Source organism: Lepisosteus platostomus, chromosome 14 (genome assembly GCF_059453375.1).
Source record: "Lepisosteus platostomus isolate fLepPlt1 chromosome 14, fLepPlt1.hap1, whole genome shotgun sequence".
NCBI lineage: Eukaryota > Metazoa > Chordata > Actinopteri > Semionotiformes > Lepisosteidae > Lepisosteus > Lepisosteus platostomus.
Genome location: NC_142624.1, coordinates 27,347,779 through 27,375,408, shown reverse-complemented (window position 1 = coordinate 27,375,408; position 27,630 = coordinate 27,347,779). Strand labels below are relative to the sequence as shown.

The following is a 27,630-nucleotide window of genomic DNA, read 5'->3' as shown; positions in this document are numbered from 1 at the left end:
AAGATTATGTTCCTTTAATCTCTAGCTGGTCAGCGCAATTTAATTGCCATACTAGACCTACTATTATATATTTGACTAAATCTTCTTTATTGGGAAACATGCAGATCAACAGCAAATCTTTGTTTCTACAGTACAGTACATCAGGGACAGTATCTTTTAGAAAATGTGCAAAGAATAAGCTTTTAAATATTTGAAATTCCTCTTTGAAGCTTGTCACCTGGTTGATTCCTATAAGTTTACAAAGTACTGCAAGAAAATGGAAAGCAGGGTCATTTGCAAGTTTTATAAAAAGCTATGTGCTTTTTATTTCTAAACAGATGATTTGCAGATGATGAAGCGTGATAATATTGTTCAGTATAGTCAGGAGATCCCTAACGTGGATGGAGATATCATCCATATAAATAGCATATTATAGGGGCACAGAATAGGAGCATAAAAATGATTAATCACACTGCAATACTGTGAATTAGGCAAGCTTACAAAAACATTTTACCTTCTTGTTGTATGACAAAATGTGACCAAAGTTAGGCTTCACTGCTCTCCTGCAGTGAAATCTATGCGAGTCAGAAAGGAGAGCTTCAAATGGAGTTTGGTACAGCAAAATGTACTATTTGTGCCCCCTGCAGGATAAGCCTGGGAGCAATTATTAATATACAGTAGATAATGCCTGGGTCTGTCATCAACATGCTGTATGAAGGACAGATATGTATCAAATTCAGAGGCTGGTCCTATCATAGACACGCATTTAAATAACACAACAACTCCTAAACTTCCAGTGAACACCAGCACTTGTAGTTTAGTTAACATTGTTAATTTATAGGAGAGATGCCACTGCATATATTTTTAATATACAGTAGTGTTTAATGTGAGAGAATGTCACCAAAGCCAAACAGAGCTAAGTACAATATTAAGTCTATCAATTGCATTCTCTTTCCATTTAAAGTGAAGGGAGCTAATGTTCTTTTCACTGCTTCATTAGGCTGTGGAGGAGTCTGAAGCTTGCTCTTTGCCTGGAGGGCTAGCCAGCGTGAAGAAACAATTTGAGAGCCAGGAAATTGCATCTTCACACAGAACAGTTACCCAGTTCCATTACCAGCACAAATCTGTACAGGTAATTAAGAATATTGTAATACAAGTGATATAGAAATGGAAAGTCCAAATATAAGCTGTAGGAGAACATCTAGCAATGAAAGATAAATTCTAACCACCTTTCCTCTCAGTCACCCACCCATCCACTGACTCTGTTTCTGCATTCATTATTTCTCCTGCAGAGTTTAAATCACGTTTAATTTCCCACTTGCTTACATTTACAGTCAGTGATCAAAGATATGTATGAATATTGAATTGAAAAAAAAACAAGTTTCCAGAGTGATCATGTTTTTTTTCTTGTAACAGGATCATTAAATTGCAGGGAATGGGTTATTGAAGAAGGCTGCCATTTACTGCCATTTTTAAATTTAGCTAATGGACATACGTTGTTGTGTGCAATACAAATAGATGATAAGAACAGCTTTAATGTAAGAATTGAAAACATCAAATGATGCACATTTTGTTGCAGCAATTACTTGGCATTCAAATTTGAAGGTTCGTTTTACATTCTGGATATTTGCTTTATTATAATTTTGTAAGCTGTATAGACACAAGTCTGCTTTAAAAAGTAACATATTTAAAGAAAGAAACTAAAAACTGTGCATTTGGTTACTAAAACAATTACTGTCCTGAGTATGTAATGCTGAAATTGCACAGCAATAATATCTTATTGCCAGATTATTTTCGGCTTTCATAATTAGCAAGCTATCGTTTAAAAAATGTGTCATTGAAGCATTTTTATCTTCTTCAATTTAAACATTAATTAGTCCCACTTGCATTGCTAATAATGTTCCGCTGTTAGCAGCATTGAAATAAACAAGTGGTCCTCTACAGCGTCTGACAGCTATTTTTTTCTGTCACAGGAAGTGTCAAGTACATCTGAGGTTATGGTGAAGAGCAGTACCGGGGCAGAGCTGAGAGAGAATGTTCCATCAACACACCAGGTGTCTTTTGTTCAGGATGAAAAGGTAACAGTTGCAAATAAGATGAGTGGACAAGGCTTTGATATGTAAACACATTATGCACAGAGCGGTATTGTAAAGACAACAGATGGAGCATGAAATGATTTGATCAAGAAGGCATGCAGTGACTTCAACAAAGAAAGAAGACTTGTAATATTGAAAGGTGCTTAGTAAAGTCTTACTTTATACAAATAGATTTTTAAAACCTTGTTTAGTAGAGAGAAGATTAACACCTGAATCAATGTTCAGATAGAGCCTTGTCACTTGCTAAAACTTGGAAATCATATCTACTGTGCAATATACAGATACCTTCTTGACAATAATTATTCTCACAAGTCTACGTCTTATCAAATATTTTCATTTCTGTGCAAAATTGGCAGCATATTGAGATCAAGGGTGGCTAAGCTAGATAAAATAAGAACTAGACATAAGCAATTGCTATTACCAATAATGAGTAAATAAAATATATAATTAAATAGGTACTATGCAGCATTGATAAACTAATAAGGATAAACTAGAATTAAAAGCACATTAAATCAGACGATGCTTTTTTCAAACTGGATACCTTCCAATGAGGAATATTTTTTACAAATGGAAAAAAGCAAATTGTCAGTATACAGTAGATAAGTTGTGTTTTTTATAACATTACAGAACTTTATTAATAATTACCACACAGAAACCACTTAATGACATTCAGGAGACCACTTAAATGATACAAAGAAATATGACAAAGGATTCACATTTCATTGTGCATTAAACTTAAAAAGAGAAGCACGGTGTTATTGTTTTAAATATTGGTCAAGAGTCTGGTTTTGAGTCATTCCAGTAAATTGTGTATTTCAGGAATTTTTATCACTGCAAAAGACATACATGAGCTAAAATTTATCTTGTTGCTATGGTGTAAACATCAGAGTAAAGTTAATACGTTGGAGATCATAGTTGAAGTTAAAAGCTATAGCTCTAAAAAAATTGCTTTCTTCCTCTCATTTGAAGATATTGTTTCTCGACAATCCATCCTCAGTTTTCAGCTCTCAGTAATTATACCTTGAGGAAAAGGTGTCCAAGTAATAGGTATTGTTAATGTGAGATTTCAGGTCTCTATAAATTCTCCTTACATATCATGACATCTAATTAAAAACTCGTTATAGGTCTCACTTGATGAGAGTGTTCACCAAAGCAGCCTGGCTACTGGCTATGAAAACCATTATGATGAAACAGGTATGATATTAGTCTCTACGCACTGTATGTACTTTACTGTATATACTGTATCCTGAGACACATAAAAAACACAACTAATGAATATTGAAACCAATATTTTTTAATTTATGAGCTGTATGTTCTCTACTAGAGAGTATGTTTTCTTTCCCATGTTTATACAAAATAATAATAATTTAAATAATTGCTAACACTTATATAGCGCTTTTCTGGGCACTCCACTCAAGCGTTTTACAGATAATGGGGACTCCCCTCCACCACCACCAATGTGCACCACCCACACTTGGATGATGCGATGGCAGCGATAGTGCACCAGAACGCTCACTGCACATCTACTATTAGTGAGGTAAAGAGCACAGTAAATGAAGCCAATTCATAGATAGGGATTATTAGGAGGCCATGATTGGTAAGGGCCGATGGGAAATTTGGCCAGGATGCCAAGGTTACACCCCTTCTCTTTTCGAGGATAGCCCAGGCATTTTTAATGACCACAGAGAGTCAGGACCTCAGTTTTACGTTATATCCGAAAGACGGCGCCTGTTTACAGTATAGTGTCCCTGTCACTATACTGGGGCATTAGGACCCACACAGACCGCAGGGTGAGCGCCCCCTGCTGGCCCCACTAACACCTCTACCAAAACTAACTTAAAGAACTTTGTCTGTTAATCAGAGGTGCTTATGTACTCTGTGTGCTTTAATTACTGCACTCTAATATTAATCAAGTAATAGCTCTCATATTTCGCATATAATATTAATTCTAAGATATTGGGTCACATGTCCATAAGTAATGTAAAAGGCAGCTTTAGATTGCATTACATCTAAATGGAAGTTATTAAATGAAGTTCAGGCAGGACAACAACAACAAGACAATCTCACTCAGCTGTTCCTAATCACCATCATTACAGAAATGAGCTAAACGCATCAAACACAAACATGTCCCTTCACATTAATCTCAAGCGTCCATTCTCCATCCCATCTCCACCTTGCAGCTGCCCCTGGGTTCACTCAGTCTGAATGGGGTTTGAGTCTCCTCATCCTATGGCCATTAGGCTATTCATTAACCAAGTGGGTTAAGTCAAACCTATCTCACCAAGTATTACAAACATTCACAAAGCATACATTTTTTGGATGTTATTGTCTCTAGCAAATTATTATTGTTTGTTTTTCAATTACCCCTTTTCAGTTAAAATCATCACAGGAGAAGAGTTACCAAAGATTTCAACTCAGGTCCTGAAACAGCAGTTTGAAAAACCAGCTCAAGAAAAAGTACAAGTGGAGGTGACTCCAAGCAAACACATTAAGGTAATTAGGTGCTTGGGAATGGATGTACAAATATTTAATTTCTTCAGAAAATACTTTTAACATGTCTTTAATCCAGTACAGGTTCCTTACATTATTGAAAGAATGAAAAAGTTACAAGAAAAAAATTTACTACTGCAGTTTCAACAGCACATTTGATTTACTGTGGATGACTTAACACCCCTTTACAAAATTCAATTATAATAGCTTTATGAAGCAATTTAAAATTATTTTAACTCCATTTAAGTAAATAAAACATGATGGAACACATTGAATATAATGTTATTATAATCAGTTATTATTATTAAATGAATCCCCTACTATACTGTATATGATACATTGAGGTTCTTTGAGATTAAAAACACTGTTTAAATGCAATAATTATTATCTCTGTTGGAACTGTTTTACAGGTATAATTTTAATCTTAGATTATTATTAGTGTCAAACAATAAATAGAATAATTCTTAATTCAGTAGAATAGCAGTATAAAAAGGATACAGATTTTCCAGTTTCTATAGCCTTTTTATTTCCCAGTTAAAATACAAAATAACCTTAATACATTTAAAAGTGAAATGCAATGTATTGAACATATATTCAGAATAAAGAGCACTGTAAACTCAGTTTGTTTTATAAAGTTTAAACTCATTCTGTTGTATAAATATTGTAAAGTATGTACTGTATCTTTGTTGCCTGTGATAATTCAAATCTAATTGGTTTATGTATTATTCTTACATTTTTTCTATTGGTCACATTTGCTTTCCCCTGGGATATTCACTTCTAGCTTAATTTTAAATTCTTGTTTTATCCTTTTTAATTTATTATGGATCATATTACAGTATATAAAACTTGACACACCTGAAATTTCTGAAATCCAGACATTTTACTGGAGGTAAGAGATGTACAGCATTTTTAATATGTTATGTTAATTACTTTATATTAAAGATGTAGCAGCACAAATGTAAATAATAAAAAGACAAGATATTTCACATTTTGTTCTGAAGACAAAAATTAAGTCATTTGTGATTTGCTGTTTTGCCTACAGAAATATAAATGCTTTCTGTTCTAATTTCTTTTTTTCTAAAAAGATTGATCATGATTTCAACCAAATCCAATGGCCACCAATCTTAAATACCTCTTCTAGAACCTCAACAAGCAGGATTTGTGAAACATCGTCCACAACTAGAGAGGTTGAAGGAGCAAGATACACATCAGTGTCTGATTCTGCTTCTGCCAGAAATTTTGAGGGAGTAGAATATTTCCCTCCACCACCACCAGACATACTGAAGGCACCATCTGAATTGGTAGAACCCTCTTATTCTCCAGAACCCCCAACTTATCCATCAAAAAACACAGCTCCCAAAGAGGAATATTCCAAACAGCGTAACCTTAATGAATTAAAACGCCTGTATAAACATATTCACCCTGAAGTCAGGAAGAATTTAGAGAAAGATTATTTTAGTGATTTCACAGAGATACATCACGTGGAAAGTCAAGGGGAAGTCAAAGGGGATGTCCAGCAGGCCAGATATGTTTTTGAGAACACTGGGCACAGTCCCAATAAGTGTATGAGCCCAGAACGCGAATATCTTGAATGGGATGAAATTCTAAAAGGTGAAGTACAATCTATGCGCTGGATGTTTGAAAACCAGCCTTTGGACTCAATTAAGGATGAATCTCCAGATCAGGAAAATGCGAGAAACATTTCTCAACAGGAAATCATTGCAGGAGGAGATGTCAAATACACTGCTTGGATGTTTGAGACTCAGCCTATTGATGCATTAGGTGCCAGCACCCCAGATTCTGTCGAACAAACTGCCAAATTTCCTGAGTTAGCAAGAGGAGATGTTCGCACTGCAGCATGGCTTTTTGAGACACAGCCCTTGGACACTCTGAATAAAATTTACCAAGAGGAAGAACAAGCCACAGACGTTACAATTTCAAAAGATATTACTGGAGGCAATGTCAAAACTGCCAGGTACTTATTTGAAACACAGCATTTAGACACTCTAGGCCACACTGAGACAATTGATGAAGATCACTTCCTGCAGCTTAAATCTGAACTTGAAGAAATCAAAGGAGATGTGACAACAACGACCAGGCTTTTTGAAACTTTACCTCTATGTGTCATCAGAGGCAGCGCTGGTGAAATGCTTGAGATTACAACTGTTCGTAGAGAAGAAACAGAAAGAGGAGATGTCAGAACTTCAAGATGGCTCTTTGAAACTCAGCCTTTAGACATGATAAATAAAGATGCCACTCAGGTCAAGGTTGTTTGTGGTGTTTCTATGGAGGATAACATTCAAGGGGGTGTAAACAGAGGACGGTGGTTATTTGAAACAAAGACCCTGGACAGTATTAGAGAAGAATCAGAAAGTTCTAAATTGGAAAAGGAGGATATAATTGGTGCTGATGTTCGCAAACAGTGCTGGATTTTTGAAACTCAGCCTATGGATTCTTTGAAAGACAATTCAAATACTAGACCCATACCCACTGAAGAAATTGTTAGGGGTGATGTGCAATCAGCAAGATATTTGTTTGAAACAATTCCCATGGATGTTTTGAAGGATAGTCCAGATGTCGGAAAACTTCAAAAGGTAGTTGCCTCAGAGGAGGAACGTGGGGATGTGAGACATCAAAAGTGGGTTTTTGAGAGTCAACCACTTGAAAACATCAGAGAAGAGAAGAAGGATTTCATACGAACTGTGAAAGTTGAGGAACTTGATAAAGGGGATGTCAGGAACTACAAGAAAATCTTTGAAACCGTGGATTTAAGTCGATGCGATGAATCCCAGAAAATACAAGTAGAAGGTGTCTCCAGTGGCTCTGTACAGTCAAATAGAGTTATCTTTGAATCTGCTCCACTGTATGCCATGCAAGACAGCTCTGGACAGTACCATGAGGTGAAAACAGTGAGAAGGGAAGAAATAGTAAAAGGTGATGTAAGAAGCTGCAAATGGATGTTTGAAACACGTCCTATTGATCAGTTTGATGAAAGTATTAATAAATTCCAGATAATTAAAGGAATATCCAAACAGGAGATACAATCGGGTGATGTTAAAACAGCTAAGTGGTTATTTGAAACTCAACCTCTTGATTCCATCAAGTATTTTAGTAACATAGATGATGGGGAAAATAAGACAAAGGAAACTGATGAAATTGTGAAAGGGGATGTTGAGACATGCAGGTGGTTGTTTGAGACTCAACCAATGGATGTCTTGTATGAAAAGGCTGAGTCAAAGAGTGAAATGGAAGAAATTCAAAAAGGTGATGTTAAAACCTGCACATGGCTCTTTGAAACACAGGCGCTAGACACAATCAAAGATGAATCAGAGACTGTTCTAAAAACGTGCACAGTGAGACAGGATGATGTTCAAGGGAAGGATGTCCGAATGGCCCGTTTTCTTTTTGAGACTGAGAACCTTGAGAATATTAAAGGAGAAGATGGTAGGGTGTTCAAGAGGGTCACCGAGATAGACGTTCAGTCTGGAGATGTTTCAAGGATGAAATGCATATTTGAAAACCAATCATCCGATTTATTTAGTTCGACCTCTGAAGAAACAATGAAGAAACTGAAGAGCATTCAGGCTGAAGACATCCAAAAGGGAAATGTTGTCAACTGCATGTGGCTCTTTGAAAACCAACCTATAGAAAACATTAAAGAAAATCCTGAAGAACATAAAGACATACGCACAGTCACAGATGTGCAAGGTGGCAATGTCAAAAATGGTTGTTTTATTTTTGAGACCTTTTCCTTAGACAGAATTCACGAGGAGACCTCGGAGACATTGAAACAGATAAAGACAGTTCAACAGGAAGAAATAGAAAGAGGAGATGTAAAGAACTATACTATGCTTTTTGAAACACAGCCACTCTATGCTATTCAAGACAAAGAAGGCCACTTCCATGAGGTGACCACAGTAACAAAGGAAGAAGTGATGCGGGGAGATGTAGTGGGTGCTAGATGGCTGTTTGAAACAAAGCCTCTAGACTCAATTAAGGACACAGATGAAGTGTATGTTCTCAAAGCTGTAACTCAGGAAGATATTCAGAGAGGAGATGTAAGCTCCGCCAGGTGGCGGTTCGAAACACAATCACTAGATGAAATTGCAGATGATGTGAAAGTTCTGACTCGAACAGTTGATGATATTCAAGGAGGAGACGTAAAAACAAGCAAGAAGCTCTTTGAGTCGGAGGAGCTGGATGAGAAAAAATGTGTGAGGACAGTAAGTGTGAGTGAAATCCAAAAAGGTGATGTAAGAACAGCTACGTGGCTATTTGAAACACACACAATGGATGAAATACAGGGTGAGGGTTCTGATTACAGTGAAATCAAGACAGTGACAAAGGAAGAAGTGTTGAAGGGAGATGTCAAAGAATCTATATGGCTCTTTGAAAAGCAGCCTCTCGATACTATAAAGGAAACAGATGGAACAGATATTGTTGTTACACGCGAAGAAATTCCACAAGCTGATGTAAAGACGACAACATGGCTTTTTGAAACAACTCCCTTCCATGAATTTAATGAAAGTCATGTTGAGAAGACTGAGATTGTTGGTAAAAGTATCAAAGAGACCCTGAATGAACTATACTCTCACAAAGTTGTTGATACACATGGAATACTCATCGAAGCAGATGAAATCGGAGATGTCAGGATGGCAAAATATAACCTCATGAATCAAGAAACCCCAGAAATTCAAAAAGAAGAAATCATAAGAGGGAATCTGCAAAATATAATGATGAATCTGTTGAATAAACAGGACACAACAGAAAAGGGGATCATAATAGACAAAGAGGAAAGGGGCAATATAAACACAACAGTAGCACAGCTGTTTAATCGAGAGACAGATATCAATTTAGAAAAAGAAGAAATAATTAAGGGAGACATTCAGGAAGCCATCAACAACCTGCTCGTGGAGGACAAATCTACAAAGCGAGGTATTTTGATTCAAGAAGATGAAATGGGAGATGTAAGGATGACTATATACTCTCTTCTTAATAAAAAAGATGAAGCGACCATTAAGAATGAAGACATAGTAAAAGGTAATGTAAAAGGTACTATCCACAATCTTCTTTCAACTCCAGATAGTCCAGAGCTTTCTAGGAAGATAAAAATAAATGAGGTGGAAAGAGGAAATGTAAGCTTTTATACAACATGCATAGAATCAGGAGCAATGGACTACCTCAGACAACTCCAAACAGATCCAGAAGACACTCCTCCTGAGCAGAGAGGAGAAGAGGAAATAATTGGAGGTGATGTGGAAGGGACAAAACTCCTTCTGAAAAAGAATCAAATTCAAATTGAGCGCACAGTTGCAGAAGATGATATTGTTCCTGGGGATGTACATAACACAGTAAAGGTGTTCATGACTGAGCCTGAAAATCTGCTGGTTAATGTTCAGAGAGAGGATATTATAAAAGGAGACTTAAAGGCAGTTCTAAACTCTTTATCGCAAGCCATACACCAAACAACAGTTATTGAAAAGGAAGAAGTGGTGAAAGGCGATATACCTGCAACTTTAAAATCTCTTGAGGAAGCAAAAAATCAAGCTAAGGAACTTGAAAAGCTGGAGGTTGTTCCAGGTGACATTAAAGGAGCACTCGAGTCCCTGGAAAAATCAGTGAATACGAAAATTGAAATTATTGTGGAAGATTTAGTACACGGTGATATCAAAGGCACATTAAAATCATTGGAGGAAGCACAGCATATTGTGAAGGAGGTGGAAAAAGAAGAAGTTGTCAAAGGTGACATCCAGTCTGCAATGCAAAATCTGTTAGGAGCTTCAGCTGAAAAGAAGGTTGTGCAACAGCAAGTGAGTGTGCAGGGTGATGTGAAAGCCACTATACAGGCATTACTAGAACCAAAAACACCTGCAAAAACTCAACGCAGACCTAGTACAGAAGGAGATGTGAAACATACAATTAGATCACTTTATGACATGCAAGAACCAACCCAAATGGAAAAGGAGACTGTGATAAAAGGAGATGTACAGGGTACAATAAAAAGTCTGATGGAAGGAACACAACATACCAGTACTGAGCTCAATACTGATGACTCTAAAAATGTAAAAGGCGCAGTGAAAACTTCATTACATTCTCAGCAAGGAATCCATGAATGCTCTGTTGTGACTAAGTCTGAAGGAGAAACAGTAAAACAAGTCCCTGCTGGAAAAAATCTGGTTCACAACGTTGAACCAGAGAATGACAGTGGGAAGCAAAAACACATAAGCTGTAATAAATCAGTCAAAATTAAGTCTTTAGCCCAGGAAGATCAGTCTCTTCTGACTAAAACTGTAATAAGCAATAAGGTTCACCAATCAAAGGAAAAAACTGTTAATGAACAATCAGTGAAACAGAAATCAGCATCATTACCTCAGCCTATGAGTGCAATGAAGAAAATCACTACAAATCAGTTGACTGAAACTGTTACTGCTGAACATCCTGATGTGATAAAAAAGAATTCACAGAGGAATGTAATAAGAACTAAGAATATACAAGAGGCAAAATTAATAAAGCACACACAGACAACGGTGACAGAACACAAAACAGGTATTCAAAAACTGGATGTTAAAACTTTAAAGACAGATTCCAGAAGTTCTGAATTAGGAAAAGGGGATGGTCATTTAGTTAAGCCAGAGAAAAAGAAGGTGAAACCAGAATTACATTTTCCTCCACCACCTCTGTCTCCTCCACCTTCTGAGACAGAGTTGCCTCCTCCACCCCCACCTATGCTGGTCGTGGAAGCTGACAATCAAATGTTTCCGCCTCCACCTCCATCAGTGATGAAGCAGGACAGCGATCTGCCTCCTCCCCCTCCTCCACCTCCTCCTTCTGTTGAATATTTACACCCAGAAATGGAACATTTCCCCCCTCCGCCTCCACCATCACCTCCCTCCATGGTTACGAACAAATTAGAGCGGGAAACTCTTCCTCCACCACCTTCACAGAAAGAACTGGACTCCATACCTTTGCAAAAACCTCATGTATCACCTGAAGGAGCTAAGAAAATTATTGTCAAGCCAGCAAACGTACCTCCTTTGCACAAAGCCCCAAAGTTTGAACCCAGTAAGCATGTATGGCAAAGCAAAGTTAAGATAAAAACCTATCGAGAACCCCCAACATCTACATCAGCTGTTTTGACAGAGTCACATGTCCAAAACCAACAAACCGCAGCAGCAGTTTCAAATATAACTACAGAAGTGGAGTTACGTGAAGAAAAAATTAAAAAACAGGAAGAGCTAAAAACGCAGATTCAACAAGATGCTCTAGCTCTCACAGCAGCAAAGGCTTTACCTGGAAAATCATTGCCAAAGGCACCACAGGAAGAGAGCCCTCTTCCGTCACCAAAGAGAGTCTTTGTGCCTCCAGTAAAATTACCATTTGCAACTACTGAACCTCCCACCACAAAACCTAAACCATATGTGAGGAAATTCAAAACTCCACTGATGATCGCAGAGGAAAAATACAGAAAACAGAGAGAAGAAACTGAAAAAATGAAAGGAGTTCCAACTCCCAAAAGCCCATCCAGTTCTGAAGAACCCCAGGAATTCCCTCACAGTCAATCTGACAAGGCTGTTTTAGTAGCACTCAAAGAACAATCAGAAAAAAAATCATCGGATCAGTCAGAAGTAATTCACAAGCAAACTGAAAAGAATATAAAGTCTGAAGCAGTATCTTTAAATTCATCTCTATCTACGGGAATGCCAGTGACATCCGTCAGCAATTTAACCTTTGCGGGAAATCAGAAATCATTTTTTAATTCAGCCACTATTTCTTCTGCAAAACATAATGTTACTTCTGATCAAATTGCTACTGTTTCTTCTTCTAAACAAAAGGCCACTTCAGTTTCTTGCACTGAAACTCTTGATTCTTCCAATATCAACACTCTGATTGTGTCTTCTGCAGCTGAGCAACTAGAGAGTATCCTGAATACCAGTTCAGAAAATGAAAGAAGTAAACAGGAAATATTACAGGGATTAAAGAATCTCACTCAAGGTCCTAGCACTCCAAAAAGTAATACTATCAAGAAAATCAGTGATTCTAATCAACAGGAACATGAGAAAATATCTGTAGAGCCTTCAAGAATTCCAAAAGTAACCCCAAGTTTTAAAGTTAAAACAATTAAGGTGCCAAAACTAGATGAATGCTCAGAAGAAAAAAAGAGGGGTGTTAAACAGCAAGTTGAAATGAAAAAGGCAAGCAAGCAAAAAACAGATGAACAAGTTGAACATGTAGATTCAAAGCCAGATGTGAACATGGTTCAGAAAAAATCCCTGCTGACAAGAAGCAGTCTGCAACATTCAGAAACCGATGTTAAAGTGGAAAAAGTAGAAAAGCACAAAAAATCTGAGATTCCTGAAGATTCACCACAGCCCAAGCAGGAGCATCAAATTAAGAAGTTACAGGAGAAATCAAAGAAAGAAAAAGAGATTAAACAACCAATACCTATTAAAGTGACTGTAATCCCAAAAGATACAAAGCCACTGAGTTCTGGGAAACCATTGCAAATCCAGGAGAAGGGGATTATGCAAAAGACACATACAACACTTGAAAAGGAGCACATTCAAGTCCATGAAGAAGTAATAATTACAGAAAGCACAGTTCAGCACACTGCCCAGCAGCATGGTGCTGCTCATATTCAGAAACAACAACATTCGTATGAAAAACAAAAAGAAGAATCAAGCAAACAAGGAAAGGTTCATGAAAAAATACAAGCAAAAGAAGAATCCAGGGAAATCCCAGTTAAACTGACAAAAAAAACAATGCATAAGGAAGATCCTATATCTTCTAGGAATACTGCAGCAATGTCAAGAAAACGGGAAGAGTTACAACAGCTACTTTCTCACATTTACAATTTTGAGAACGTTCCGGGACAAAATAATTCACAGACAGCAAAGAGTATTCTAGAAAACGTTCCTGAATGGTTGATAGGCCAAGAAGAAAGGAAAGAATTGGAGAGAATTACAGATGACTGTACTGTTCAGAAACTAAAAGAAATTACTGCATACATAAGAAATCAGGCATACGCAAAACTTGTATATTTTGATGGTAGCCTGCACGCAGCTGACAATGAGCCTGTTGGTGGAGCCACACCGAAAATATCCAAAATAAATATTGGTTCCACCAAAGTTGATACTCAGAAGAAAAAGGAAGTAGTGGAGGAGAAAATGACATGGCATGAAAGCAGAAAGCAAGACTTTCATGAAGCAATAGCAATCGATCAGAGAATTCCTTCTCCCTTGGTAAGATTACGTTCACCTTCACCTTCATATATTACCATTGAATCCACAGCCCGCAGAACTGAGTCTCCTCAGAGAGCTGCCCCTTCCCCCCCACTGACGACAACGCAAAGGGCTGCTACTCCACCAGCACCACCCCCCCGCAGCTCCAATACCCCAACGTCTCGAATGAGCAGAGCCTCCGCCACTCCCTCGCCGCCTGTCAGTCGAGCTGAGAAACTGGCCAAGCTGAAGGACACCACTGCGAAGCTATCTCAGGGAGTATCACAGTCTCAGACAACCCCACCTGTGCAGGTCACAGAGAAGAAATCTGAAATCATTGAATCTCCAGCATCCTTCCGCCGGCAGTTCAAAATTGAGTCGCACGTCGTGGAAACGGCCACTTCAGAATCCTCGCTGATCGGCGGTACGGTCAAGGACATGAAAGAATTTTATGAGGAAGCTAGAAAAGCGGAAGAGCACAAAACGTACAACCGCAAGGAACCCATTGAGATTCCGGTGCGTTTGGGTCTTGAAATGGAGGACTCCGATCAACTCACTGAAAATCAAAGAGATGACGTCCCTAAGGTAGACCTGTCAGAGCTTGTTCACAAATTTGAATCACCAGAACAAAAGGTTTATGTCAGGAAGAAACCTATTGTTATAGCAGAGAGACTCGGAAGTGACACTGAAGATGATGGTGAAAGGAAAACTACTCAAACGGAAGAAATGCCAGCTTTCAATCTTAAAGCCATTAAAACGGTGTTCGAAAGCACAGAACAAAGCTGCCATATCAAGGATCAGAAAAATAAACATGAGAGAATGGAATCAAGACTGACGTCAGGTGAACACACAGCAGATGGCTCAAAGCAAACCTTCCCCTTGAGGACACAGAAGGGCTCAAAGCAAAATTCCCCTCTGCCTGCTCAACAGGATGAGAGGCAAGAAGAGTCATGTGAGCCCACCGTGTCCTCTAAAATGAATTCAGTGAGTGAACAGTTTTCGGGTACTGATAAATTTGGCAACAAAATAAGTGGGTCAAGAAGTGCAACAACTATGGCTCAGCATTCTGAAAGCATTCGAACCCGACATGCCCCTCCAACATATGCAGATGTGGTGAAAGGGAATATCGCTGTACTGGATATATCTGCAGACACATCTCCTGAAGAATTATTGAAGAATTTCCAAAAGACCTGGCAAGAAAGTGAAAGGGTTTTTAAAAGCCTTGGCTACAAAGTTTCAGAGGTGGAAGAAATGACGTCACAGGCAATATCACATCAGGAAGTGACTGGTAACTGAGTTGCACAGCATGAGGAATTTAATAAATAATATATGTGTGGTTTTTGATACACATTTTGAACTAACATGTTTTCGTGCTGCATTTTCCTTTATAAGGTCTAATATTCTAATTGATACTGACAATCTGTTCATGATATGTGATTTATTTTGTCTGTCATCAGTTTACCCTTTTCTGTTCCACGAAAAAGATTATTTTTTTTATTAAGCTTATTGTGAAATGTTGTACAGGAATGCATTTGACAAAAGCAAAGCACAATCTTGGTTTTAGGTATTACAGCTAAGAAACAGATGCCTTCTATGCTCTGGCAATCAAGTTTAGAATTCATGATTTTAGGAGGTTGGTACCTCAATTCAGAAAATGACAAAAGTCACAATGTACCTTCTAGTTGCAAAATAATGTGCATGGGCAATAAGTAGTGTTTGAAGTCACTGTGTACAATGAAGATAAAAGTATACTACAAGCTGTATTTAAAACACCTATGTTACCAGATTTATTTCAATCAAAATTTTGCTTTATAAACATTTCAGTTAACTTTTTATAACACTTAAGACAAACTTTTGTATAATTCTTATTTATCCCTATTAGAGTACATGGAAGTTTGAATGCTTGTAAATTTAACCCGGGATTTAAAAACATTGCTGAGCTCAATAATGCACCCCTTCACCTCTAACTAAACCAAAAATTTCCACAGAAGAAAACCAATATACTACACCCTAGTACTAAAAAAAACAAGGAACTCGGCATGCAAAGTTTTTTAGTGAAGTTTTTAGTGAAATGTTTTCAGTGTCAGATGACGTACTGTACAGAAATGTAAATATTTGAACAATGCCAAATTTGAAAAAAATATTGTTGATCAAAGTGACACATTGTAAGAATGCCACACTATGTGCATAAAGCATGGTATCCTGAAAACATAATTTTATTCTCCCAATAATTAGCTTAACTTATCCTACTTATTAAGTCATCCTTTTCAAGCTGAAAAATTCTCAGTTTTAAAATACAGTACTTCTGCTACAGTACTTCAGTGTGGTTATTTATATACTGTGGAAATTTCAAGGAAAGAAAATGTGAACAAAATAATGAACAAAATAACGCTGAAGCTACATGGCATGCCACATTAGCAGGAGGAATCAATAATGAAAAGTAACGAATGATTACAACATGCATCCAGCTCCTTCAATATCCGTACCAAACAAAATAAAAATCTAACAGCGTGCAAGACATTGGCAAGTCATACTTTCATAATTTGTTTAAGAAAAGACAAATTTCCCCTGAGGTTTGATGGAATTATTATTTTAATGCTACACTGAACAGTATCTATTTCTCTTGTTTTCCAATCTGTGGTAATAAAATTTTAAATTATTATATTTACAGTATTAGCAAAATACTTCCAGAAAGTCATATCTGAAATACGTTCAATATTATTCTGTAGTGCAATTAAATTTAGATGTAAATGATACATAATATGGTATGAAAAGAGTCTGCTAACATTCCTTATGAATATGACAAAGTACAAAGTATCAGGTTGCAAAATTGTAGCAGAATAATTCATCCTTATCATTATTTATGTTCACAATGGGATATTTTTTATTTAGAAATGTTCCTTATATGATTTTTTTTCAGTATTTATTCATCAGGTTTCTAATAAAGAAATCAATATCCAAGCCCATCAAATTCAGAGGAACAGTAAGCTTTTTTAAAAATCGGCATTGTCTGTGCTAATACTGATTTGAATGTGTGAACATGTATGAAAACTTTCCACAAAGTGCAGATTCTCTAGGATTAAAATGTATTTTCTGTTTCTCTAGAAAATTCAAGTTCCAGAACTGGAGATGTGCACACTGTGTCAGACGAAGGTTTATCCGATGGAGTGTTTAATCGCAGACAAACAAACCTTCCATAAAGCTTGTTTCCGCTGCCAATACTGCAGTAGTAAACTAAGGTAATGCTTGTCATGCTCACAGACAGACGTCATAAAATATTTTACATTGTAGTTAAACTGTATGCATGCTCTTATCATCTTTGTATACTGTACATAACATCTATGATATGTGCCCTCTCTTAACATTATAACCCACTTAACTCCTGATCTAAGGCTTTATTTTATCTAGAATGAGCTACTAGTCTTTATCCCCGTATCAGCAACACATTGATTCTAAAATTTGTTGTATGCTTAGTATTCCATCTACCTCTAGCTCTTCTGTATTTCTTCATCACTCTGTCCTCTCCTATTGCAGTCCCAGCTCTCCACATAATCCTGTCATTGCATCTTTCTTGTTTGGTGTGTTTTGGTGCTTTGAATATGTCATCCAAAAGAAAGCTGATGGCTAAATTAATAATACATCAATGTATGGTGTATCCTAATAATTTCTGGCAACACTTATAGTGTGCAACAATATTGAAGAAAGTTGTGTTAATTCGATATTTACATCATACTTGAACTTAATGGTTGATGGACAGCTCCCATACATAACATTAGAACTATTATAAATACAAACAGCTCATTTGTTTTATTTTAATAGTTAATTAATCCAAGTATTTAATTCAGTTGTTACTTGAAGGAAGCCAGGGTTCTTCTACAACATGGCTAGGCAATTTGCTCCAGTCCAATGGGTTGACTTTTGCCAATATGCCGTCATAGTCCCCTGTGTTCAAGTCACAAAAACGATCAGTTCTTTTAGCCCATAGGTGTAATTGTTTGTTCTTACTCCAAACCCATTCTAGAGCAACAATCTTTTTATGTAACTTGCTGCCCAAAATACACCTACTGTATGTCTTTCTCATAATTTAAAGCTTTATCAAGATCAGTGTTTCCCATTTTATATTTAATAGTTTATGTAATACCCTACATTTACAGTATACAACACACTATGTGTGAGTTACCTTGTGGTTTTACGTCCTGAATTTCTCTTAAGTTCTTTTTCATTTCTTTTCCAGCTTCTGCAAGTGGTTTATAAAAATGAATTTGCTTCATTTTCCAGAGTCTCTACATTACTCATAGAAATTAGGCAGATCAATGGTCCTATTGCAGATCCGTGTGGAACTCCATGAGTTACATAACCCCAATTTGATCATTTACTCCTTATCTGAACTCCAGTGTCCCGTTATTAACTAATTTCTAAACCAAGTAAATATATTTCCTTGAATGCCAACTGCCCGCAATTTAAGAATTAACCTTTTATGGGTAACATAAAAAACTTCATTCAAATCTTAATATACCTGATTTAAAGTATCATATACAGTATTTTGTTTAAATCTACTGGTGTTGCTCATTAAGTAACAATTATACCTATTGTACTTAAAATAAGTTTCAGAGTTTTATTGTATTGAATACAGTAGACGTGAGATTTACATCTCCTATCATGAAGTGTTACTTTATTTTATTGAAAAGGGTGGTTCACATTTTAAATACTGTAAGTACAAGCACTTGATTTGTTTGCTCTAATTGCCATTGAGTAATTTGAATATGTTTCCTTGCAGCCTAGGCAATTACGCCTCTCTCCATGGACAAATGTACTGCAAACCTCATTTCAAACAGCTATTCAAGTCCAAAGGTAATTATGATGAAGGCTTTGGACATAAACCACATAAGGAATTATGGAGCTCTAAAAACCAAAGAAATTCTGCACAAGATACTACACCCAACACCTCACCAGAAAAAGCCAACGCAAATAATTCCAGCTCAGAGAGCATTGTTCTTACAGAGAAACAGACATCAACCACAGAGGAAAAAGATAATACACCATTTGAGGAAACCAAGAAACCTGCAAACAAATTGTCCATTAAATGGCCTCCCCAGACAGATACCCCCAAGAAAGTGTTTATCATTGAGGAAGAGGTAAAAGTAGTCAAGCCAAACTGGCCTCCAGAAGACAGTTCTCCAAAACCCAACACGAATATTCCAGTACAGAAAGCTCTGCTGAAGGAGCCCTGTTTGGAAGAAAGTGGAAAAGATAAGTTAGAAGAGGAAAATGAGAGTGGTATCAATAAAGAAGATGCAGAGGATGCAAAGGAGATTGATGAATCGGTAGCAGATACGGATTTATCTCCCGAGGCTAGTGAGACGGAAACCCAGATCATGGAAAAGAATGAGCCTGAAGTGGAAAAGGATGAAGAGCCTGGGATGCATAATGATGAAAAGAGTGAAGTGAATAATAAAGATGAATTAATATGTGAGAATGAGGTAAGTAGTGAGGACATGCTTGAGGATGTTCTGGATAGCCAGGAGGTGGAAACGTTGCAGAGTGAAGCTAGAGAAGAAGACAGAAACGAAAGTGATGAAGTTGTTACTGAAACAGCAGAAAAGCAAGATGGAAAAGAGGATGAAGCTGAGATGGTTCAAGTCACAGTAATTGACAGTCAGGAATCAGCAGGAGAGAAGAACCTAAACTCCAATAACAACAACAACTGCCTGTCATCTGACTACCAGGCATTCCATACACAAGATATTGATGATGGTGGAGCAACCTTAGAAGGTCCACAGGTTCTTATACCAGAACCTGCTTTAAAAGAAGCTTCATCTTCTGGTGATCCTAAAGAGAGTAATAGGGCATTTGACTTGGCTGTCACAGAAGATATTTTACTGCAGACTGAAAGAGAAGATGATTCTGTTAAATCTGGTGCCAAATATTTGGAAGATTGTAGCAAGGGAAGTATTAATATGAATGACTTGTTTATGGATCCATTTCCAAAGAGTATGTTTTCATCTATAAATGAACCAAAGCAGGACACATCAAGCTTGCTTGAGGACATATTCTCAGGGATAGCCATTAGTTCAAGTTTGGATTCTGACCTTAAAAAGGAGAAGTTTGTTGGTTCTCCAAGTGCAAAACCCATTGATCCTTTTCTAGATGACCTCCTGGATTTTGGAATTCAGCTGAGTGACACTGCAAAAATCCATGGAAATGAATCTACAGATACATTAAAAACTGACGTACACCTTGATGTCTTAGTCACTGACATGCCTGCTGTAACAGGTCAAAGCCATGATCTTTGGAACGATGAAACCCAGACCCTCACTGTGGAAGAACAAATCAAAATGAATCGGTATTATGATGACGAAGATGATTAAAATATTGTAACCTTTTCTTAATTGCAAGTTGCTTACATGCAGTACCATCTTTTTTGTCAGATATGCATTCTTACTTACGTAAACTTTTAAGGTTTTTCTGTATTTTACAATTAAGTCCGTGGAGAGATGAAATTAAGTGATTTAAGTATACCACTTACAGTATCATGAATCATTTTTTAAAACTATTTTTAAAGATCACATTTTGTCCATCTTCTTATAACAGTCTTCAAAGATTGTAAACTTTCTTGCCTTTGGAAGCACCTGGAGTGCAATTAAGGAAAAAATGATCAAGGCAATACTGTTTGTCCTTTATAACGCATATGTTATACTTAATTGATATTTAACTAACTGCAATATTTTTTCAATACATTACAAGTTGTTTTTTTAGATTAGTTTGCCTTGCATTAAGGTTTGAAAGACTTCTTGGCTTTCATATGCTTGGTCTGGTTTACCAACAATGCTTATTTCATTTTCTGATTTATGCATAATAAAAATAAAGTCTCATAAGCCTTTCATTATTGACATCTATTTTTTAAATCAATTTAAGTAAAAAATTTTATTGCAATATACAATAAGTACTTTGTACAATTCCATATAGAAGTGTAGCATGACACTGTACATGGAATGAACAGTTTGGGGATAAAATATTTCCAGTAAATGCTGCATTGATTTTTATTGAGTGCAACATTTCATTGAACAAATAATATACCATCTGTATCATCTGTACTAATCTGCATCAGACATTTCCACTCTGTCCTTTCTTTATAGAAAAAAAACATTCCTTAGTGATGAGGTAATGCCTTGACTTGTCAATACAAACAATAAGTACCTTCGCTTTTTAAGACAATTTTCAGTACATCCACACAACTGACAAGGACAAATACTGTATACAAGACATACTGTATGGTATGTTAGTAAATGCAGAAAAAATAGCATTTTATCCTTTACAAGTTCTAAAGATTGACATTATTTTTAAAGTAAGTCTTCATAATTTCTGATGTGGCAGGAAATGCATAGAAAAATAATTCCTAATTTATTTACCAGCCTAAAATAACAGTGGCAAAGAATTGTTACAAATAGAAGGTTACAGAAAACAGAGATTGCCAAAAATAGACAGCACCAGATAATCAGTGATTACAATAAATAATTGAAACCCAGATCAAGAATATACCCGATTGGTTTAATTAGAGGCACTTGAGATCTTTTTCTCTGGCTTTGGTTAAAGAGTAATAAATCAGGCACACTGGGATAAACTAATATTTATTAATAATGACACAACACAAACTAAATAATACACAACACAACACACAACATAAAAGTTACTCTACTTACAAACAAGGTCTCAGAGGCCTACTGTGCATCCTGACCAACCAGTAAACCCCCAGACTCTACCAAGTATTCAAAAATGCAATTTTACACCTACACATGTCAAAAAGGGAGATACTGTAAACCTGCCTTCTCAATAAAACAGAATATTACCTTGTGTTAAATCTCTCAAAAGATCCAGATGCTACAAAGTGAATTGTACCCAATCCTTATTCTATAAAATGCATGCACTAACCACATAAAATAGAAAGTCAGAGTTTCCTAGAAACAACAGAATGGCAAGATCTTGGGATTCAAATACTTAACTACAATCTGATCCTCAAAGATGATCTTCTTCTGCATCCTTTTCTCTCTCTTCCTCTCTCTATCTTTTTATCCTGGATTCCTGGACTGTTGATGACTTACAAAGAACTTAATTAACCAAGGTAAACCAGAGATTCCTTCGATCAATGTGTTTCGGACCCCTTACAACTCAGCAAACACCTCATTTCCTTTCTTGTTTCCAAGCTCCCAAGAACTGCAAATATTGACACTAGCTAGATGTTGACCATTGTCTCTAGATTCTCAACACACTCAATAACCGTAACATTATGTTTCACAAGAATGTAATACATACCAGCCTTTCAGAAAGTTCTAAAATGGATTGGTTAAAAACACTTTTCATTTCCATTCAAACCACATTTCTTTTTCTGCACTATTGATTGCAGCTTCACATTGACAAGGGCATTTATAAATCTGTCAAAAAAGGACTATTGTCAATGTTATTTCATACTTTCAAAATGACATACCACATAATTATCTCTCTTCCTTCTGTTACATTTCAGATGCAATTGTTGCTAAATTGTTTTGTTACATTCCATCATTTTGATTTGTAATCAATCTTGAACTTTTTAGAATGATGTTTCTATACTATCAGTGAAGCACCAGAAGCTTGTGTTGTAGCTTTATTATTTCTAAGGTGTGAAAATAAATGTGGGAAAAATGCGACTGAAGTAAAACAGGAATATTAATCAGCTTGCTGTAGATGAATATGGTACTAGGGATATCATTAGCTAATGTCCCCTAATGCAAACTAAATTTCTTTGCCTTTATTTTTCAATGTCAATACACTGGACTTACAACATCTAAAACTGTTACATACTGTATGCTGTAGAGACACATTGTGTTTATAATTTTCCTAAATGCTTTACTACTGTACCTCTGCTCCATTCACTGGAAGAAAAGGGTTTTAGAATGATTTTAAAATGATGGCTAAAGTTCAGTTTACATGTTTCTAAAGACTATAATGCAAACTGACAATAAATTCAATAAGTTTGCAAAAAAACAATGCATTAATAATCCAACAGATGAGAACAGATGTTTGAGAACAGATGTGAATCTCGCTTGTTCCATTACAATAACATAATTACTATAGGTGTAGAACATTAGAACAGAAGAAAGTTTACAAACTGGAAGAAACCATTCAGCTCATCTTCCTCATCTGGTGGTTTCATAGCTAACTGAATCTAAAACTTCATCCAGCCATTTTGTAAAAGGGCCCAGTGTTTGGGCTACAACCATCTGGCTAGGAAGCCTGTTCCAGACACCAACATTGTTCAGCATTAGGACTTAACTGATAAACCTACCCAAACAGTAGGTTTTACTGTACTGTAGGTGTGCAAATCTCTCATAAATTCTTTTAATCTGTTTGACATGGTATATCTGGAATGGAAATAGTTGTCAGAATATAATAGATAAAGGTGAATAGTGTTAATTATTTGGTAAAAAATAAACAATTAACATGAATTAGTATAGTTGCCTACTGCCATAATTTGTCATTGCTTGCAGTGTCTTTGTGGTCTTTTGGATTGCATGAAGACCTGATTTGATATTGGCATTGTTACATTTCTACAGTCCTGCATTTATTATTTTTATATGTAGGCACGTTTCATAGATGAGTCACAGTGGCTCAGAGACTATCCTGGTTTCCATGGTGTTTCCAAGTGGACCTGAGAACACAGGGCACCCCCATGGGAGGGGAGGCCAATGGTTTGCAGGTTTCCATAAATGCCGGTCCCCATTCATACAGCTGGGTGGACTGGAGCAACTGTGAAAAAGTACTGTACAACAGCAGTGTTGTGTTATGAGTCCAGAGAATTACCTACAGCACTATGCTGCCCCTGATACTCCTTAAAGTGCAGCTTAATTTAATTAGGTCTATAAAGAACATTTAATTAGGATATCTTGCTCAAAACATTTCTTAATCTGTCCTTTTCTTTTCTGCTATGAACGTTTTATCAAGGTGATTCAAATTATGGATGAACCTTACCCAACAGAATGTGAACTGTATTATTCTGCCTTCAGCTCCTTTCTGAGGACACATTAATATTTTAATAAAGTCCATCCACTGAGGACTGCAAAGCTGTCAGACTGCAGAAGAGGTTGAAAAGCATAAGGCACATTCGGCATTCATGCTTGATGAAGTTGAATGTACTACCTCAGGTATACTGCTAAACCCATTGCAAGGTGGCCAGTGTTAATAGAGTCAGCTCTAAATATTAAAATCTAGCTTTCTGTGCACAGGGAGAAAGACAGTGACACAGGACACAGGAGGGACCATGATCTCTGATTAGGGCAGTTTTGCACTTTACATGAAAAGGAAATAAATTGTACTGTCCAATATGAGATATTTGAGTCAATTTCAAATATCTGTACTTTTAATATATATTAAAGAATCTAACTTTTTTTTTTATTTTAGGCCCTGTATAAAACAATACTTCACTGTATATCTGTGACATAATATTTAAATTTTAAAGGTCATAATGTTCTCACTACAGGACAAATGTGCTACAAGTTACAGTAGTCCCTTTAAATATTAAATGAGTAGGAGCTATACTATTGAGCTATACTCAGTATATGTAAATAAAAAATATTTTAAAAGTCCACTAGCTGTGTTAGATATGGTTTCTGATCCATTTTAGACACATTTCTTATAATACCCTTACAATAAGGGTTTCTCCTAAAGTAGTACCCAGGAAAAGATTAATATGAAATGTTAATTTAGAAAGAAAAACATTTAATCAGCTTCACATACAGTACAATCATAGTAGCACTGTAAAACATAAACGACCCTATTTTCTGCTGTAGTTAAGATGTCCATCTGATTATTGTACAAAGCAGCAGGGTGTATACACCCACAGTGGGACATTCCGTAAGGACTATATTGTTTAACTTAACCTTCTAATTTGCGATTAGCAAGGCCTCACCATAACCTGACAAAAATTAAATATAATATTATTGGAATGTCTCTTATCGTATCTCCATGTTATTTGGGATCAACTACAAAATGTGCAAAAGACTAGGTAAGATAGGAATGAATCTGTCTTAATCTGTTTCCTTTAAATGAATGCAATCACAATTACTAATTGTCCTTTTTACCCTGTTCTACCATGTACCATTACAATCAGCTTTTTCATCACCTAATCTAATCACTGCAAGTTGAGAACAAGAGATTATCTTTACTGACTGACCAAATCTTTTTCAAAAACTGGACTTAAAAAGTAGAGGTTACTGAGTTTCTGAGGCTGGGAGAGGTTTGTTATGAAGCCAATCAACCCCATTAGATATTCTTTTTTTAACCTTTGGTACTACTGTTGCCAGTTTTGCACAGAATTCTCGCATTGCTTGGACTCAGAAGAGCGGGTTTTAATAATTTTGAAAACCTTGTCTAGGTGGTAGGATTCAGAGAAACAAAATCAATAAAGGTAATTTCAATTTCCTTCCTCTAGAAAATCTGTAAATCAATTACAATAAAGCTATGAAATTTAGTGCCATTGCCAGCGTTAAGAAGTGTCTCAACTGGAACAGACCCATATAGATTTTATGTCCACAGTTGTCTTCATCACAGTAATACTGAATATAGACATTCAAATAAGTAAGTTATTCAGTAATTGTTCCATTTCTTTAACTTACATTGTCACAAAAGAATTTAGCACCTCTATTACAAGGGTGAACTTTAATTTAGTGTTTTTAAACACAAATTGCAAATGAGATTTGTTTTTAAATCAAAGTTCTGAAGTTCTGGAAAGTGTAGTACAAAATGGATTATGCCACCATTCATATGATTTATGTTAATGATATACAGTATAAACAACAGTAAAATATTCAATAATTTTTTTTAAAATAGCATTTTCACACCAGTGAAAAGTAGTGTAAGTTCTTATACACTACTATATTTAGAGAACATGACATTTGTTTCAAAGCCTTTATAAATAATACTTGCAATATTAACTGTCCCTCTGTATTTTCAAAGCTTAAGCTACAGTATGTTTTTCATTTATCAATTCACAGTTTAACCATTCTAATAATGCAACAAAAGATGAGTATTTATATCTCACATTCAGGTACAGTAAGTGTTTTTCTGATAATGATATTTCACAAACCTTATAAAGGTTACATGTACAGTATGACCCAGGGAGGCCCTTTATTTCCTAACAGGGTACATAGATCTAATCTGCCTGACACCATATGTTACAGAGGATATATGAACACAAGCATAGCTTGCCAAAAACAGCAGCAAATGCATAACTGGAAGAGGTCCATGGAACCAAAGAAAGGATTACAGAATGAAAATGCAATCCACAAAAATGTGACTGATACATTGGGAGGTACACTTCATAACCATAATGGGTTTTAAAAGACATTTGTATGTATATTCCATATAATTTAACATAATTACAAGGAATGCAGTAAGAAAGATTGACAGAACAGAAAAAAAATCATTCTGAAATAGCATGTTGTATCTGAGGTTCATTCATGAGCATTTTAGCTAATTAGACAAGGGTAGTACTGTGTGTGTTCGATATCTTTGTGGGGTTGTGCGTTTAGAATAGGATTCTGGCATGAGAATAAAATATAAATAATAGAGAATGCCAGCACCATTACTGTACCTCTTTTAATCATTTTTATTTTGCCTTCACCTTATGTTTTATTTGATATTTGAAAATTAGCAGTTAAGCCTATTCCAATAGCAGAAGAAGCAATTTAGGGCCACAGATGGGACTTCAAACTACTGTATACACATGCAGTATGAACACATGAGAAAGCTAAAGAACCCAGAGAAAACTTAAGCGACACAGGGAAAACATGCAAAAAGAAGATGCCCCAGTCAAGAATCAAACCCAGAACCCAGAATGTTGTAAGGTAACAGCACTTGTGAATAACAATGTTAAAAACCCTAAACCAAGGTAACTATGTAAATCTCTTCTTCAAATAAATTCTGAAGCAGTGCTCTCTGTCCAACATATTGAATGTTAACAACTCCTCCAGAGACTCTAACTACAGCTGCCGTACATTAATACCTGTAAAACAAGTGTTCCTAGGCTTTGGAACACTTGTTCAGCCTTGGATTTTTGCCAAAGCAGGAGCAAAAGGTTTACAGAATTTACTTGTAATTAATATTATTGTCCATTGCAAAGCAATCAAATTATTCTCACTGCACTGCATTTATTAACAGGAACAACTATACTGGATTTCCTGCAAAACTGCAAACAGTCAAAGGCTGTACAGTAGGCCACATGATGGAAGCTGACCTAGTCTTCTCATCTGGGGTTGTGTGGTACAACTAGAGAATTGCAATAATATTATGGATCATCTCAAATGCAGAGAATTATGCACATTACTAATTAAAGTCTAATACAGCTTTCATTACAGGTGTGATAATGATGGTTTGTTGCACTGTGTCCATAAGGTCCATGGCACACAGCAGTGCTGACCAATTTGTATTCAGGAAGGAATTGCAGCATGTTTCCTGAGACAGCTTCTTAATAGATCTACCCATAATAGAATGAACATTGCCTTGATAAATTGTTTCCTTACTTCAGAGATGACATTTGTTCACACAAATAATCCATCTATTTTTTACCATTTCTTCTAATTCAGGATCAGAGGGGAGCCATAGCCTCTCTTGGCAAAGCAACAGGCACAAGGCGGGGTACACCCTGGATGAGATGCCAGTCCATCACAGGGCAGACACACAAACACAAACACAGACATACCTGTTGTAGGGCCAATCTTCCTAGAAGCAAATTACATAATAGAATGTCTTTGGACTGTAGGAGGAAATTGGATCACCAGGTGGAAGCCCACACATACAAGAGGAGGACATACAAACTC

The 27,630-nt window shown here is 36.3% G+C and overlaps 1 protein-coding gene across 3 annotated transcripts in view; it reads left to right on the top strand.

Moving 5' to 3' along the window:
* xirp2b (xin actin binding repeat containing 2b) overlaps nt 1–18,700 on the top strand; it is a 54,071-nt gene extending 35,371 nt beyond the window's left edge. For all 3 annotated transcript variants that reach the window (XM_088605411.1, XM_088605410.1, XM_088605412.1), the window contains 7 exons: nt 980–1,111; nt 1,953–2,057; nt 3,200–3,269; nt 4,450–4,568; nt 5,651–15,071; nt 16,889–17,022; nt 18,561–18,700. In XM_088605411.1, the coding sequence (XP_088461537.1) occupies nt 980–1,111; nt 1,953–2,057; nt 3,200–3,269; nt 4,450–4,568; nt 5,651–15,071; nt 16,889–16,983 (9,942 nt within the window). In that variant the 3' untranslated portion in view covers nt 16,984–17,022; nt 18,561–18,700. The remainder of the gene's footprint in view (nt 1–979; nt 1,112–1,952; nt 2,058–3,199; nt 3,270–4,449; nt 4,569–5,650; nt 15,072–16,888; nt 17,023–18,560) is intronic.
* Nucleotides 18,701–27,630: the final 8,930 nt, after the last annotated feature.